This window comes from Narcine bancroftii, chromosome 3 (assembly GCF_036971445.1).
Source record: "Narcine bancroftii isolate sNarBan1 chromosome 3, sNarBan1.hap1, whole genome shotgun sequence".
Taxonomy (NCBI): domain Eukaryota; kingdom Metazoa; phylum Chordata; class Chondrichthyes; order Torpediniformes; family Narcinidae; genus Narcine; species Narcine bancroftii.
Genome location: NC_091471.1, coordinates 264,198,467 through 264,217,229, shown reverse-complemented (window position 1 = coordinate 264,217,229; position 18,763 = coordinate 264,198,467). Strand labels below are relative to the sequence as shown.

The 18,763-nt window shown below is 41.0% G+C and overlaps 1 protein-coding gene across 3 annotated transcripts in view; it reads right to left on the bottom strand.

Annotated features, from left to right (window-relative positions):
- fbn2b (fibrillin 2b) overlaps positions 1–18,763 on the bottom strand; it is a 231,149-nt gene that overhangs the window by 107,362 nt on the left and 105,024 nt on the right. For all 3 annotated transcript variants that reach the window (XM_069927972.1, XM_069927973.1, XM_069927974.1), the window contains 2 exons: positions 12,483–12,608; positions 2,621–2,773 (listed from right to left, as the gene is read on the bottom strand). In XM_069927972.1, coding sequence (XP_069784073.1) covers positions 2,621–2,773; positions 12,483–12,608 — 279 coding nt within the window. The remainder of the gene's footprint in view (positions 1–2,620; positions 2,774–12,482; positions 12,609–18,763) is intronic.

Here is an 18,763-nt window from a genome sequence, read left to right as displayed (position 1 = left end):
GGTGTAAGGCGCGGATTTAAAAGTGAGTGCATCTCAGACTGGAGCCAGCTAACCATTGACTCACACTGTTACACACCCACCCTCGGGTCCCAAATATCGACAGCTAGCACCTTCAGCGAAAAGTTTTATTTTTATGATTGTTTGTTTTGTCACTCAATGGAGCCAACTGACAGTCTAGAAATTGTTCGTGAACTGAGATCAGGATCCACGTGCTTGGGCAAAGAAATTTCCAAAATTTGATGCCATTTGTAAACAAAAATCCAGGACTATGAGTGATATAGACCATTAACATAGGGGAAAGAGGCTGTATCTGGAGAGAAGGAACTGTGTCTATGTTTTATTAAAGAAGACTAAGCATATCTAGGCCTTCACTGGGGGCTTTGGTATCAATCTTCTGTAAGATAGGTTCTCATTAAGATAAAGAATCGGAATTTATTGCGATAAACTATATTTAAAATAAATTAGTGCAAAATAAGAGAAAGTGAGGTAGTGGCTGTGATTTATTGTCCATTCAGAAGTGGGATGGCAGAAGGGAGGAATTGTCCTATTGCCACTGGGTGTTTGTCTTCAGGCTCCTATACCTCCTTCCCAATGGTAACAGTGTGAAGAGGGCATGGGCTGGGCGGTGGGGGTCCTTGAAGATAGAGGCTGCTTTCTTGACCGCGCCTTTTGTAGATATCCTCGATGGAGTGAAGACTGATGACCATGATGGCACTGGCTGAGTTCACAACTCTGCAGTTTTCTCCTGCACCTCCATACCACATAGTGATGCAACCAGACGGAATGCTCTCCTGTAGAAATTTGCAAGAGTCTTTAGTGACATGCCAAATCTCCTCAAACTCCTCACGAAGTATAACTGCTAGTGTGCCTTTGTTGTGATTGCATTGAAATGGAGGCCCCAGGACATTGACACTCAGGAATTGGAAGTTCTTGTCCCTTTCCACTGCTGACCCCTCGATGAGGACTGGTTTGTGTTTTTCTGATTTCCCCCTCCTGAAGTTCACAATCAGCTCCTTAGTTTTGCTAACTTTGAGTTCAAGGTTGTTGTCATGGCACCACTCAACCAGCTGATCCATTTCCCTCCTGCACACTTCCTCATTGCCGTATGTCATCAGCGAATTTGTAGACTTCATTTGAATTGTGCCTCACCTCACAGTTGTGGGTGCAGAGCGAGTAGTGCAGTGGGCTAAACCCGCATCCTTGAAGTGCAGAGTTGTGTGCAGAGGCCCAGGTTTTGGAGCTCATTGATCAGCACTGAGGGTATGATAGTGTTGAAAGCTGAGTTATGGTTGAAGAGAATGGTGAACATGTTGCTGTTGCCTAGGTGATTCAGAACTGAGTGGGGAGGCAGAGATATTGCTTCTGCTGTGCAGCAATTGTGACAGTAGGTGAATTGCAGCGGGTCCAGATCTTATCAGTTCTGGTGTGGGCCATTATGTCACTCCATCCATCACAGTCTCTGACCCTCCAAATTGTAGTTGTTGCTTCCCCTGTTTCTATCCATGATGTTAATCCATCCATCATTTTCATTCTCTGTCTGGCTCTGGTTCTTTTTCCTTCCCGGTTTCCACTTGGAACTAAATTTTCCATTGTATCTCTTCGTATGATGTGTCCAAAGAATTTTTCTTTTAAGTAATGCATGTTTTGTTTTCATTCTTTGTTGAACTTCTTAGTTTGTTACCATGTCTGTATATGATATTCACAGCATTCTTCTGCGAAGCCACATCTCAACTGCATTGATCCTTTTTTTTCATTGCATTTAAGATGGTCCATGACTTGTATTTTATCTATTATAAGAGTACCTAATGTATATATTTATATATTTTATAATATAAGAATATGCCCTTGGTGAATGTCACATCTATGTTAACTGACATATATCTGGAACAGATTAGAAATATCCTCAAATCAAATTGTTTAAGAAGTATTTCATTCAATATTTTTAGTCCAGTATAAAGCACATCCACGGGGCTTGGAAATCACTTTGGAATGAATAATATAATTATTGGCTCAAACGGCATACTGCTGTTTTCATCATGCCCTATTCCCAATGTTGATTGGGCCAACAGTCATATCTCTATCCACTCCCTCCTTCAAAACCAGCTGATCAGGTTTACAGCAACCTCCAACCCTTGCTGCCCAATCACTACTCTGACACTCACAACCATCTTTCAATCGTGCCGTTGATCTTTGATCCCATCTAATATTCCCCGCCTTGATTCCCAGCACCATCTCCCTCCATCCCTGCAAGAACCTTGATCGCGATGGAACAGCAGGACACCATTTTAACACACCAGTTCAAAATGTCCAGGCTTGATGCTTTGCTAAGAAAGAGTAAATTGTGATTTTTTTTTTGTGATGAAGTTTGAGCCAATAATAATGTTATTCATTCCAAAGTGATTTCCAAGCCCCGTGGATGTGCTGTATTCTTCATAAGTAAACTGGACTAAAAATCTTGAATGAAATACTTCATAAACAATTAGATTTGATGATATTTCTAATCTGTTCCAGATATATGTCAGTTAACATAGACATTCACAAAGAGCATATTGCAACCTACCCTTTGATGCCCTCTCATGTCTTGTGCATGAGACTAACCCAGATTAGATTGTCCACTTACCAGAGCCCCGGACAGGACACATCTCTGGAGTGTGACCCGCGGACCAGCACCTCCCAGAGTCACAGCAGCACTGCATCTTGGTGTAATGTCCATGGAGATCTCCTGCACATCGACCGCTCAGCAGACTGGAGAAGCAGGTGCCAGATCGCTGGTCTGGAACAGAAGAAGGAGGGTTACAGGAGTGCATCAACAAGCTTAAACCTGTCAGAGGTTGCTTTTTCTTCTGATAGATTACCATAAAGCCACACAAACTGTTGGAAAGTTCTGCTTCCTAATGCATTGCTCTGGATAAAGCATAGCTGTTCCTCACGACATCTGCTTAACCTCAATGTCTATCTGCAAACCATCACACAATTCAATCCGTGGAAATCTCCCTGCGTGCTGGGGTCCTGAGTTCAACTGCTCCTGACAAATGACCCATTGTAAACTTTCGGGGATTAATTTACTCCAGATGGGAAAAACAGAAAAATGCATCAATACTTCTGCTGTAATGTTTCAGATACGATTGCCTCTGCAATATTCCCAAAGCTTGCTGAGCTTTCCCCAGTTACCCCAAGAACTTCCAGGAATATTCCAAACAATTCACTTCATTCTCTTTTGGTCCTTTGAGACTTCAACTAGTATTTAATTCATAAATTAGAAGCATGGAATGGTGCCACTTTGAACTGGTGCCACTCCAGTTTGCAAACAAGGAAGTACGCGAAGAGAGATTTGGCAGCCTGTCGCTGATACGTCATCTCCTCAGCAAAGGGAATCACTGATAGCAAGAAGCAGGTCCTGTTTTCTCAAACTCTTCCAGATTAGTACGATTGATTCTGATTCTTTGACCAAGATTCTATGCCCTTCTTGTGTTTTGTGCACTTCCAAACACATCCGGGAAGAAGTATGGAAGACCTGAAGCCGCACAAAACACTTACTGACACACAACAGCCATCAAATAGAATTACCAAAGGTTGCACATTATTAGTAGCAAAGACTGATCCAGAACATTAAAATTACACTTGAAAAATGTGTTCAACCGTTGGCCAAAACCGAGTAATACCTGTCTAATTTCATGATATGATCTGGGTTTCTATCCAGAGTTATTTTTAAGAAATAATGTTAGATTCACAAATGTGGGATGGATATTTTTAAATTACATTTATGTTAATGTGTGATATGTATATGAAGTGACATGATTTTTGTTATATCAGTAGACTTCGTATGCAAGATTATTATCAATAAAAATATTTTCAAAAGAAAGCAAAATGTGTTCAAAATGGATGAATCAAAATCATACTGTGCATGTTTGACCAATGTGGTCCATGTATATACACAGGCAGACATGCACAGTGTAGTTAGAGAACTAAATAAACAAGTTTCCATTTTTAGCAACCCTCCGTGTCACCTTGATATTCTACCTGCTCCATATTGCTCGCTAAGAAGCATATATGTATTTTTCCATACAAATTGGTGATGGGGCAGATGGTCCATAAAACAAAATCTTCAAGCCTGCTGACGCTTGAGTGAAAGTTCATACATGCGCCTGGAAGCCCAGGAGCACCTGTTTTAACTTTGACCTCGCCTGGAGATGAGATCAAGTCTATAGAGGACACTACATTGATAACAATGATGGTGGGATAAACGACACAGTGGAATTGACATAAATAGTGCATCACATTCCTTAAGATCAAAATATTTCAAATGTGAAGCAATAAAAATGGCTGCTCAAACCTAAAGGGTTTACATTGGAAGCCCTGATGCACATCATTGGTAGTGTAGGCCTTTCAGTCCATAAGTAGAATGCATGTTATTCTACAGCAAATAAAATAGAGGAAATTGATAACGATGGGAAGATTAGTGTAATAGAGATAAACAGCACAAAAATGGGACCTTAAGCTAATATTTTCTGCCACGCTGGCCTTTTTGCCCACCTATACTAATCCTTTAGTCCATGTTAGATCCACACCCTTCAATGGCTTGGGTCTTCAAGTGCTTGTCTAAATGTCTCTTAAATGTAGTGATTGTTCCACCACCTCTTCTGGTAGCATGTGCCAGATATTGATCCTTCGATATTAAAAATTCCCTTTAAAACTCCTCTGTCTCACTTTAAACCTTGCTTTGACACCCTGTCATGGTAAAAAGCTTCTGACAATCTTATTTATGCCTCAATTTTATGTACTGCCATCAGATGACCCCCTCAGTATGGGAAAAGCAGAGTAGGAAAAGCCTATCCAATCCCTGCATTTCTAAAATCTTCCAAAACAGATAATATCCTGGCGAATCTGCTTTACATTCTCACAAACACGATCATGTTGAAACAGGTGCAAAGCTAACCAATTGTTACTCTGTGAAAGATGAAAGTCAGCAGATGCTGTAATTGTTGTAAAAACACTTAGAAATGCTGGAGGAACTTAGCCAATCTCATGGCATCCATAGGTGAAAAAGATATAATACTGACATTTCAGGCCTGAGGCCTTCTTCAAGCGAAGAACAGGAAGGAGACAGAATAAAGACTGAAGACTAGTGGGGGAGGAATCTAGACCAAATAAAGGATAATGATAAGAGTGGAGATGAGAATTGATTTTGGCTTTGACAGGAGACAGAGGGAAAAGAGGGAAAGAGAGAGACAGTCAGAGCCGATGGAAAGGCAACAGGAAGAAGGGAGGAAGGGCTTTAATGAAAATCATTGTTAATGCCACCCATTTGGAGGGTGCCCAGAAGGAAGATGAGGTGATGTTCGTCCAATTTTTGGGGGACTCAGTCCATGAGACCATGGACAGACATTTCAGCAAGGGAATGGGACAGGGAACTGAAATGTGTGGCCACTGGGACATCCACGCTATTGCAGTGGAAAGAGTGAAGTGCTCAACAAAGCGATCTCCCAGTCTCCATCCAGTCTCTCCAATGTAGAGACCAGAACTGTTCCTCTCAACTTGCTCCATATGCAGTAAAGAACCAGCTGGAAGAAGTTAAATAAATAAAATGAACTGGAGTTTATCAAAGGCAAACCTAAGTGACTGGGCAAGATCATTTGATGATGTGGTAATTATGTCTCCTTTATAGAATTTATATGTAGAGTTGGCAGTTACCAAGTTTTTCACAAACCAGAAAAGGATTAACACAAGTCAACAAAATTTGGTGATTAATATAGATAAGGATCTTATTTGTGCTCAAAAATATCTTTTGGTTTAAAGTCATCAAATATTTTCCAGTTGTACAGTTGAGACCATATATAATGGCATAAGTACTGAAAAACATCTTCAAATGATTTAAGCAGTGTTTGTGGAGTGATTGTGTGAGAGTGCGTGAGTGTGTGTTTTCAGGTGCCTTGCTGTTCGGTGTGGGCGATCACGTCTCTCCATCCATTACGGTCTTTGATCCTCTGATACTGATATGTAGTTCCTGCCTTCCCTGTTTCTAACCATGATGTTAATCCATCAAATATAAGATTAATTTATTTGCAGATGTATTGATACATCTGACAGAACCAATAATTTCATTACAGAAATTGTACTCAAACTGGAAGAGAATGGGAAAGTCTCGGGTTATAAAATAAATTGGGATAAAAGTGAAATTATTAAATTTACAGGTGTGGACCATAGTCAATTAAATGGACGCTAAATGGGATAAAATATTTAGGGATTAGAACAGATAATAATTTACAGAATTTATATACTAATTGACTTATCTCCCCTTGCATATAAAGGTTGAAGATTTGAACAGGTGAATGGCTCTGCCAATAATGCTAGTTGGTAGAATTAATTGTGTAAAAATCAATACATTTCCAAAAGTACAATATATCTTTCTGACACTGCCCATAGCATTGCCTCAGAGGTTTTATCAGGAACTAAATAAATGTCAGAAAATTTATTTGGAAAGGTAGGATGACTAGAGTCTCCATAGAAAAATTAACATGGAAGTATGAGCTGGGAGGTTTACAACTCCCAAAATTATTATCATGTCTCTCCAACCATCACGGTCTCTGACCCTCTGAATTGTAGTTGTTGCCTCCCTGTTTCTAACCATGATGTTAATCCATCTATCATTTTCATTCTCCGTCTGCCTTCCAGCTTTCCACTTGTAACTAAATGTTCTAATGTATTTCTTTGCATGATGTGCCAAAATATTTTGCTTGCTTTTTTCTGATTCTTTTAAGTAATGTACGTTTTGTTTTCTTTCTTTGTAGAACTTGTTCATTTGTTACCCTGTCCATATATGATATGCACAGCATTCTTCTGAGAAACCACATCTCTGCTGCATTGATTCTTTTTATTATTATTCGTGGAATATAAAAGCCCAAAGAAAAACTTAAAGGAAGCAAATGTGCATTTATAGAGAAAAATAGTTCATCTTGGCCTAAAAGTAGCTGCAAAGGGAATGCAAACTGTCAAAGGAAACAGTAAATAATGATTTCCTGAAAGCAATGGAGAAAGCCAAGACACAAAAAGATGTCAATCCGAAACAACTATATGAAAAAAAATCTTCAAAAGAATGGACTGAGTCATAAAATATCCAGCTTGAGACATTAGATGGAACTATAACTGATTATATGATTTATGGCAAAAGAATTAGGTTGTGTTATATGAGGATACAGATATTTCATACCATGTGTATTTTGGAGACAAATTTTAGAAGAGCTTTGCACTGAGTATTAAAGTGTTTTGAGCATGAAGGCAATAGCCAGAAGTTTTGTTTATTGGCCAGGATTATAAAGATCTTGATGAGCCAGTGGGTAATGCACTTACCTGTCAGTATTGCAATCAAGCCAGTCAAAATACCTTCACAGAGTTGGAAATGGCCAAATGGATTTTCTCAAAAAGTGTTTACACTGACCACAAGAAGGAGAGTTTAATCTACATTGTCACTTGAAATCAACTAAGGAGAAAAGATGTTGGGTCCTGTATAACAATAGAGCAGACTACTGAATAAATGAGATCTATTTTCTCAAATCATGGCTTGCCAGTAGAATTAATCTCAGACAACAGTATTTAGCTTTGTTCTCAACTTCTGTCTGAGCACTTTATGAAATAAAAACAGTTTTGAGGAAACACATATGACCATATCATCCAATATCAAATGGTACAGCAGAGTTCAGTGAGAATAGCATGTGACAGGGGGCACAAGTTGAGCAGAGACATTAATTAGCAAACATCTTGCATAACTTCTCAATTATGTCCCATTCTATAACAGGTGAAACACTTGCTGAGTTGCTAAAGCACAGAAGATGCAATTGAAATTAGTTCAGTCAAACTTTAAATGGGGAGTGAAAAGGAGATAAAGTTGAGTCCAAGAAGTTAATGACTCAAATCTTGTAGAGAAACAATTCAAAAGCACATTAAAATACCACCTAACAAGTTGATCTGATGGAGACTGTGGAAGAACCAACAGAAGATTTCTACTGAATTGATTCAAGATTAACACCATCAAGTCAAGAAGTAGATTCACTACCAAAAGTTACAAGTTCCTTTGAGAAGATAAAATTGACTCAGAAAATCTGTGAATATATAAAATATGTATAACATCCTTCAAAAAAAATTATGTAATATACTTAAACATGTGAATGAAGCAGGTACACGTGATTGAATTGTTCCAATTTTAGCAGCTCTCCATGTTTCTCCATAAACTTGGCATTTCTCAGGTTCAGGACACGCATATACCTCGCACCCATCAGAGTGTCCAGTTCAGATACTCCTGTGCAGTTCTTGTCCTCACAGTAGGAATCATCAGACATGCACGGACCAATGGTCCATGCATAACCCTTTTCCAGTTGCAGCAGAAGATTGCAGACCGAATTTGTAGTTAAGTGAAATATCATGTCCATTCTTCTACAAGCCCCATGAGAAAACTGAAACAGGCCTTATTGTTCATGAAAGGACTCGAGACTTAGATTTGATTTATTCCTATGTTATGTGTACCAAGTTACAGTGAAAAGCTTTCTGTTGTGTGCAAAAAGCTAACAAAGAGTCTCCACGCTCCTGCGTCACATTGCAAACAAAAAGAAACAAAAGAAAGTCCATCGCTTCGGAGTCAGCAAGTGGTGAAGGATCATGCCATTTGGTGGTAACCTATTCTCCAACCATCCTCCCTACCCCACCACTACACCGCCACCAACTAATCATCTGCCCAATCCTACAGGGATGAAAGAATCACAAATGATTGCTTCCTCTTTTTCCTGCCCCTGGCCTTTGTGCATTGTCCAATCTCCTGTTCAAATGACCCAGAGTCAGCGTACCAACCTGAGAGTTTCCAAGGGGCTAATTTGATGCACGTGCCATATTTTGGACATTCCTGTCTCAGACAAACTTATTTAGACAAATATTTCTGCAATAATTCTGCCCGTGCCATTTTTGTGCACATCTCGTGAATGTATGTTTGTAGCAGTTCTATTTCAAATTCAGGTTCCGTGATTTACATTTATTAATATTAATTTTCAGAAGTCAGTTGTACATTCCTCTAACAATATAGATTCCTATTGATTCTGAAAATAATATTTTTACATTGCTGAAATTTTTTTTTAAAACAAAAAATTGTTGGGCTATTACATCTGTGGTAACTTGCTTATGTATATACATCTCAAACATATAAATGTGGCTATTTACATGCCTAGGCTGATATTTAATTTGCCCACAACTGTACACAGGCAATAAGTATATTACAGTGTGCATCTGATCAAAACCTTTAATTGTACACATGTGAATATGGAAATAGATCTGAGCATCAGCGGCAAAACCAATGATTATTGCCCATTCCTAATTTTCATTAGGTGGGTAGAGTGGACCACTTCCTCGAAGTATTGCTGAGGTGAAGGTCCTTTCACAGTGCTGTTGGGTAAGGAGCTCCAGGACCGAGTGAAGATGAAGGATCTGCAGTATATTTACCGATCACAATGAATCAACAAATAAAGCAAACAGTAAATGGGAGAAGGCTCCTCAATGCTGCAGTTAGTGCTTGGCGCTGCAGCTAGCAAAGCTGCTGCCTCACAGTGACCAGGGTTCAACCTGACCTTGGGTTCTGTCTGTGTGGAGTTTGCATGCACTATCGATGACCACATGGCTTCCAATTTTCTTTAACATCCCAGAGGTGTGTGGACTCCTACATTAATCCGCCATTAGAGTTGCTCTTAGTGCGTAGGTGAGCAGTAGAATCACGTAGAACTGACGGGAATAGAGTGTTAGTGTAGGTCAATGTAAACGATGCTTGATGGCTGACCTGCATTCATTGGTTTGAAGGTATTAGTGCTGTACAAGATGTATAGCTTTGTCACATGGGCCAGAGTGCCTGCTGTATCAATCTATGAGAAGCGCCAATAATTCATCCTGGCTTCTGAGATTTCTATCAAGCCAGAAGAAAATCTTCAGCTAATTTAAACTCACTCAACATGATATCAAAAGATGGCTGTGTGCATCATACAAGCAAAGTTTATGGGACCAGGCAACATCCCAGCTGTAGAGCTGAACACTTGTCCTCCAGAACTGCCTGCTCCGCTAACCAACCTACTCAAGATCAGGCACAATCCTGTTCAGGTTGTTCAGGTTTTTCGATCCAATTAAATATCATTCAAAGGGTCAATCATCCGCAGAAATATGTACGACATTATTCGCAATGTCAGTGAATAAAGTGAATAAGATTGAATTTTTTTGTCACTCTTGTTCTCTAGACTGAATCTGTGATCAGATCTACCAGGACCAATGCCTGAAGAGGGCGCACAAAATCTGTGAACCGGTGCGGACTCGAAAGGCCAACAGGGCCTGTTTCCGCTCCGTAAATGGTTATATGGTAATAACCAATGACACCCATTCTGGGTTGGCCAAGATCACTGAGTGGCAGATCTCATCACAGTCTTGGTTCAAAATGAATTCCAGAGGTGAAATAAGAGTGATTTCATATTAACTCAACATTTGACCGGGTTGGTTATCAAGGGTTAAACATTCCAACGTTTGTAGTCACACTTAGTGCATGAGAAGAAGATTGCGACACTTGGAGATCAGTAATTCCTCAGGGCAGTTTTCTCGACTGAACCATCATCTTCACTGTAAAATATCCTGCTGATCGTTTATACAATATTCAATTCCATTCACAACTCCTTGGAAAAATCAAACTACTTTGCAGCAAGTTCCAGATGGCATTCAATTGGGGCGACAAGTGGAAAATGACCTTTGTGTTGTACAAGTGCCCAGCAAGGACCACCTCCAACGTACAGCCTTGACATTCAATAGCATTATCATTTTCAAAGCTTACTCCATCATCATCGCTGGGTCACTGTCCACTACAGGTTCAATTAGATTGTTTATATGGATCCATGAATAGGTCAGAGAGTAGTGATCTTTTGTTCTTACCTCATAGCCTGACAAAAGAAGAGTACAAGGCCCAGGGAGAAACATGATAGACGCTTCTCTTGCCTGAATGAGAACAACTTCGATGACACTGAGATGTTGGTGAGAAATAGGTGCCATTCTGAATCTTTTCAGCACCCTGAAGTGTCAATCCTTTCATCACTAGTGCAACATTGCAGATACCACCCCCCCCCCCCAAATACTACTCCTACATTTCCTTTCAAAGCTATGATGTCTTCCACTAACAAGAACAAGAGCTGTCAGTGCAGGGAACATCACTATCCGTGGGTTCATCTCCAAGTCACAGATCAACCAGATTTGAAAATACATTGCTGTTCTTCCGCTTCTCAAGGCATAGCCAATAAGTGCTGACCCATTGAACCAGTTTCAAAAAAAAAGAAAATCTCTACCATTTCAAATTAAAATCTGCTTCAGCCAATTGCTGCTCGAATCTATAGCATTTTAAAATCTAAACAGCGGTGTTAACCTCACCACTACATCTGGGTTGATCTTCTCTTCTCACCTGTGGTTAAGGTGTTGTTACACTTGGGCCTTCAACAGTGAATATTCTCCTTTGTACCCAGACTAATAAGCCTTAGGTTAGGAGTTTTACCTTCCTGAAGTGTAACAAACCATGGTTGCATGTGGTGGGAAGAGGATGGAGTGCTGGAGTCCCCAGCCACTGACATCATTTGTCCTTTACTGCCAAGAGATTTGTGGAAGTCAGGCTCGGCTCCAACCTTCCATTCCAATAGTGGGAAAAATATTTGGAAGAAAAACATTTCAGGTTTATCCAAACTTAAACCTGCAAAGCATTTTATTTCTGGCTCACTTTGGATTAACGATGTTGGAAAGTTTCAAAACTTTCAGTGGTGTTAGCAGTAACAGGCAGAATTGCCAAAAAACAGATTGAGAACATACATTGGTTTAAAGCCTAAAAATAATGCAGAGCATTGGGGATAGAGAGGACAAGGAAACAAGATACTTTTTTTTTAAACATTGAAGTGTACTTCCTGTTTAAGCTGCTCTAAACAAACAGCAGAGTGGGAAGAAGGATAAATTCCTTACGGTGATGACCCCTTCACAGGGACAGGTTTCTTCCAGTGAAGTGTCTCTCATCATTTCAGGATCTCCACAGGAAACAGGTTCTTTGCAAAGATATATTCCTATTGGATGATGGTTTCTCCAGAGGTGACAGGATCTTTACAATGACACTATCTCTCCGGGATAGTTTTCTTTCAGTTGGCAGGCTTGCAGCAAGAGTAATATTCTCCTCACAGTGATGGTCTCCTTACAGGTGACAGGATACTTAGAGGTGATGGAATCCTGAAGGAGAGGCATTCCGACGAAAAATAGGATTCTTATAATGATAGGCTTTTATTTTTCTACAGGTGACAAGATCCTTGCAGTGCAAAGTCTTGCTGAAGACGATGAGCTCCTTATACTGACAATCTTCCTACAAGTGATAAGACTGTTTACAGTTACTGCCTCCCTACAGGTGATTGGATCCACAAAGCAACCATCTCCATTTTACTGAATGATCTTACCAATACATCTGGAGCCGTCCACATTTGTGACAAAGCCACGTGGGCAGGTGCAGACATAGCTCCCAACAGTGTTGGAGCATTCACCGCCATCACACACTCCAGAAATCGTGCTGCATTCATCGATATCTGCAAAGTGAAAGATAGAAATATCACAAACAAAGTACCAGAAACTCATCAGCTGGAGGCCAACAGTAGAAATATAACATGTAGGATTTAAAACGTTACTGTGTGAATCTCTAGTTGTATGATACTGCTTGGTTTTAGGTTACAAATGTTCCAGAGAGGATACTAAACTTGGCTACAGAAACAAACAAAATGAAGAGGGAAGCAAGTGGGCCAGGCAACATCCATGGAAGGCAAGAGACAGCATTTTGCAGCAAAACCCTGCATCTGGAATTTTGATCACCTGATTGCAGGTGAGAGGAGAAGCAGCTGAAGTTTGGCATTCACATGGAGGGAAGTCAGAATCTTAGTGGGCGCCAGCAAGCCAAGTTCAATCTTGACCTCTGGTGGTGTTTCTGTTGGGATGGCACAGCATGTGGGTTGTCCCCGGGTGCTTTTCTCCCCTCGCCTCCCACATCCCGAAGACGTGCGGCTGGGCTGGAGAATCAGCTGTTATCTCCAGCGTGCACATCAATGGCAGAGGTGAAGGGCAAGTCGATGGGAAGGTGGGAGGATAGGTCACAGGGGAATGGGCTTGCTTAACTTGAAGGACTGAATGGCCTCCGTGCCCCAGTGACTTGCCACAAAATAACATTAGTCTCTGGAGGGGCTGCCTCAGCAGTAGAGGAATTGGAAAAAAATATAAACCAAAAGGAACTTAAACTTGAAACAATCGACTTATAACATGCAACAATAGCATCACATCATTATGTTCAATGAGATGTCTTTACCTTGGAGTGAATCTTGAGGTTCAGATTACTGCAGGAGTCACACAATCACACTCACTCCCCTTGAGGATTCACACTCAGTGCTCCCTGTCCCATTCACTCTAATCCCATTATTCTCATTCAAACACATCACTCTCAATCTGACCATTCCAGCCACATAGTCATTCTCTCACTTAAACCATCAGCTTCACACATAATACATGGGAAACTATTTCCCCAAAAAGGAATGCTCAAGATAAGAAAGGAACACTGCAAAGCTGAGGTAACAATATATTTGTGAGTGATCGTTAAACAATATAAATTATGCTAAGCATCGGATTTGTGGCTTGATAGGCCATTGATCAGTCATCTACAAGATGCATAATAAAAACTCAATTGTGGAGAAACTGGTCAAACAGAGTTACGCAGCAACGTTTCAGGTTTGAGCCTTTAATCAAGGTATGAGCAAAAGGTAGGCAGGCGTCCAAACAAAATGGTGGGGAGGGAGTGGAGCAAAGGCAAGAGGTAATGGGTGGATAAGGGAGGAAGGGCACTCCAGCACCCAGGGGGACAGGGGAAGACTCAGTGAATGGAGAGGGAAGGGGGTGAAAAGCTGGAGGAGAGAAGACAGAGGGAGGAGGAAGAGAGAAAGAATGGAGAGTAGGTTAGCAGAAACCAGAGAAGTCAATGTTAATGGAGAGCGCCCAAACTGAATATTAGGTGTTGCTCTTCCAATTTACAGGTGGCCTTGGCTTGACAGTACATGAGCTCACGGACAGACATGTCACATGGGAGTGGGGTATAGAATTGAAATGGTTGGCCACTGGGAGGATGTGAATGCCTCAACAAATATCACAAGCTGAATCACAAATAGATTTCTCATCAAAGTAAGTCTGTAACAAGAATCCAAAGCCCTCTTCAGTCTTGTTGAGTGATATTAGACATTTTTTTTCTATAAATCTTCAAAACAAATAAAAATGTTACTTCAGAGTAATTCCTGAGGTCAACAAATAGCTAAGAAATGCATTTATTATTGCTGACCTGTTTGTAATGTGCCTGGATTGTATCAAATCAGCAATGATCTTTAACCTAAAAATTCTGGGGCAGCCTTTTCTAGACACCTGACCCACATGAGTAATCCATGTTTGTATGGAGGAGTTGAAGACACCTTGGAGTTTGGGTCTTAATGTACATTGCATGATAAGTCTCCCAGACAGGTTGGTGCTGCAACTTCCAGGTAAGATTGGATTTGAAGGAGGGGCTGTCTGAGACCATGATCAGGTTTCAGTGAAAGATTCGGTAGGAAGACTGGAAGCTTCAGGAATGCTGTCAATACTTGGAAGAAGGTTCTGGGAATGTCTGGAGTTCAAAGCCAAATATGAGGGCAGAGAAATGGTGAACAGAGATGTTAATAGTAAAATTAGTGTTTGGAGTTGGATTAAGACCGTGGCTGACTTAGGACAAGCCACAGTTGTAATAGCAGGAATCAATTTCTTCCAATATGATGCCTACAAAATTCTTATGAGAACTGACAAGATAAATACAAGGATGATGCCTCCTACTGCCTGTAGTGTCTGCAATCAGGGATCACAATTTCAAAACAAGGTATACTATGAGGTCATCCACTTTATTTCTTACGCTGTGTGCATTTAAATACAAAAACCTTTAGTCCTTTATTTGTTACTTTCGACTCTGTGTCCCTGCTGGATTGCAACTCATCCCCACGGCTGCAATGTTGCCCCATCTGCCTGTCCTTCCACACTAACTCCCTACCAGCTGCCCCTACTTGTGCATCAATCAACTCTTCCTCTGTTCCTTCACTTTGGTCCCCACTCCCATATGAATCTAAACCCCACTTGTACAGATCACCCTTTTCCTGAGAAACTTTGCCCCCTGCACCATCTCTTCAGCCACACATTGGTCTGCACTATCGTCCTGTTCTGACCCTCATTAGCTTATAGCACTGGAGTAAACCAGAAATGTCCTCCTTAGAGGCCGTGCTCCAGCCTCTTTCCCAACTCTCTAAACTTATTTTGCAGGAACTCTACCCCACTCCTGCCTATGTCATTGGTACCAATATGTACCATGACCTCTGGCTGCTCACTCTCCCCCTTAAGAATACTCTGCACCCACGCATCCGGGGGGGGCAACACACTATCCTTTGCAGCCACAGAGTCTTCTATCTGTTCCTCTGACTATCGAGTCCCCTATGATTATCATGCTACCCGTTTTCACCCTTTCCTTGCAAGGCTCAGAGCTGACCATGATGTTATTGGTCTGACTGCTGCCTGGCCAATATGTGCAAAATCTCATAGAAGATTATTAATAGTCAATGGTGAAACTACCCTCTCCAGTAATTCCAAACCTTCTTCACAAATGTTGTGGTGATACACCACTAGCCTACTGCAGGGGGCGACCTGTGTACCTGCAGGAAGAGCACTGAATGACAAGACAACACCTGGCCGGCTGTCAATCTTCCGCCGGGATATAAGACACATCCGGCCCCTCGTGGTCAGTCACTCGGAGCTACAGCTAACTGCAGCAGGAAGTTTAAATGGAATAAAGCCTGTTGATCAGTCTTTAAGTTTTGTGTCTGCTTTTCTGTACGACAAATGTATCTCATTTTTAAAAAAAAATCAAATAATATGCTCATGGTGAAACATGATCTAATAGCCCTCGATAATAAAAGCTTCCACGCCATTGGTTGTTTCCTGAGAATCCTCAACATTTTCATCCCATTTATCCCTCTCATTAGCGATTATAAACATCCTTTCACCCACAGGACATCTCCACAGGATATTTCTTGGCTGTTCCCTTCTCACTGCTGCTCTTACACATCATATTGTCACTGCCTCTTCCAGCTCTGCAGAATGCTGTGCTCCACAGCCATCTTATTCCTTACTGCCCTTTCTTACTTGACAGACCCTTGCCCTTGCCCGAAAGTACAAACCTACTCAATGTGCACACCTCCACCTCTGTGGTGCCCATTCCCCTCAAGCACGTTGCCATCTTCCTCTCTCCATCAACCACTGCCTTCCAGTCACTTTTTAATCCTTCATTCATCACTCCATTCTTAATCAGAGTGACCCAGCCTCACAACTTTGCCTCTTTCTATTTTGCTGAAGAAAACAGCTATCATTCACATCAGTGACAGGGATCTCCCAGTGGCCATCCATTTCAATTCTGCACCTCACTGCCATGCTCACATGTCTGTCCATGGCCTCGCGTACAGTCCAATCAAGAACAATTTGGAAGAGCACCGCTTAATTTTCCATCTGGACACTCTCCAACCAGATGGCAAAGCACCAACATCTCTGGTTTCTGCTAGCCTACTCTCCGTTCTCCCTCCCTTCCCATTCTCTTGATCTTCTTTTCTTCAGCTCTCTACCCCCTTTCCTCTGCCCAAAGCCTTCCCCCCTCCTCCTGTTTGTTGGTGTTCTCCTTCCCTTAGCCACCTATTACCTCCTGCCTGTGCTCCTCCCCACCACCATTTTGTTTGGGTGCCTGCCTACATTTTGTCCTACCTTGATGAAGGGCTCAAGCACAGAATGTTGGTTATGCATCTTTATCTTTGCTAGGTTGTGGTGGTATGAGGAATTACACCACTGCAATAACTGTTTGTATTGGCCTGGATTGCCCCTTCCTTCCTTCCTTCTGACCTCTCCCAGGAGATTCCCTAATAAAGGCCCTGACCCAAGACCTTGACCCCAGATCCCTTCCTGCTTGGATCCAGGCCAGATGGTTCTCTGAGCCACATCAAACGTCTAAGCTAATAAAAGCCTTTTTGACTCCGATCCACTGCCTCGTGGAGTCACTTGATTGCCCATCATAGCGGTTTGACCTGCTGAGTTTCTTCAGCATTATGTTTTTGCTTCAACCGCGGTGTCTGCAGACTTTTGAGTTTTACTTCTATCACTTGTTATGGTCTCTTCTAAGATCATATCCATGTTTCAATCCTTCCACATCCTGTCTCATCAAAATTTGCACCATTTGACTGCAGAGTCCTTTCATGAGGGAAATAAACAGCTGAAGGATTGGAACCAACTCCAACAACACAAGGCACAGGCTCAACTCATTGTGGACAGAGGAGAATGCTCCCAGATTGGGAAACGAACAGTGCATGACCAGGCTACAGTTCATAAATTAGCAGGGTCGACAGAATTAAAATACAGGAATAGCTTCACGGATCAGAATATTACATTTAGTTAGTTGGAAGTCTATTTTTAATGTGTGAATGGTAATCTCCAGTTTTTAAATCAGTGTTGCATCCAATAATGTGTAGCGCGAGACTCCTTTAGCCAGCAGCACATTCTGAATTTAATTAAATGTATTCTTCCATTTCATGCTTCTGAAAACTGAAAACGACTCTCACCAACTGGCATGATGACAGATTCGATGGGAGTTTCAGAAATTGGGTAAAGAGGATCCCAACATCAAGGTGAGGAATTTTAAGTCTAGTTCACTGGAACCCTTCCTACACTATGACAAAAATATTAATCTTCCCCAAAAGAAGTAAAAAGTGACAGTAAATACTAATGGACATTGGAATAAAAGATGGTTATTCGTCCTCTTCGCCTTCCATTACTAAAGCTCGACTAATGCTCCTCAGTCCTTTCGTTATTACTAGACAAAAATAAACTCATCTTGGTCTTAGAGACTTGGTCTGCAGAATTTTGTGCTTTACTTTTGATTTGGAAGACAAATTTGATCAAATACCTGCAGTCCTTTGGGGATAGATTCAGATTTATTGTCAGCGTACAGATATGACATCACATACAACCCTGGGATTCTTTTTCTTGGTCACTATGACTATGGGAGGAACAGGCACTTCCTAAACTAACTACATATTAACCTGTTTTTTCTCCCGTGTGCACAATTCCCCACTAGAGGAAATTGGTTTCCCATATCTACTCCATCAAATGTTTTTATAATGTTAATCATGTCGCCAAATTGTCTCTCAATCATCTAAACTTCAGTGAATGTTGTCGACTTGCAGTCAGAATTTAACCTTTCAAACCATAGAATCTTGCTGACAGATCTGCACAGAACCTCCTGTAAGGCCAATATATTCTTTCCAATGTTTGACATCCAGAATTGATTGCAATACACCAGATGGGTCTGACCAAAGCTCTGAACTATTTCTACAATTTTCTTCAGTTGAAATTTCAGCTTTCCAATGGGACTATTTCACTTTCCAAAGGGCTTTGTCACAAAGCCTCGAGCTAAACTTATGGCAACAACTGTATCAATGTTCTGTTGGTTTTAAGTATCTGTGCATATTTTGAATAACACTTTAAGATCAAGAAAGTCAGTTGTCAATCATCCAAATCCAATTCTAAATAATGAATATTAGATGTAATTTGTGGAATTATACATATTTATTTCTTGCAGTTATTATGTTTTTAAATCAAG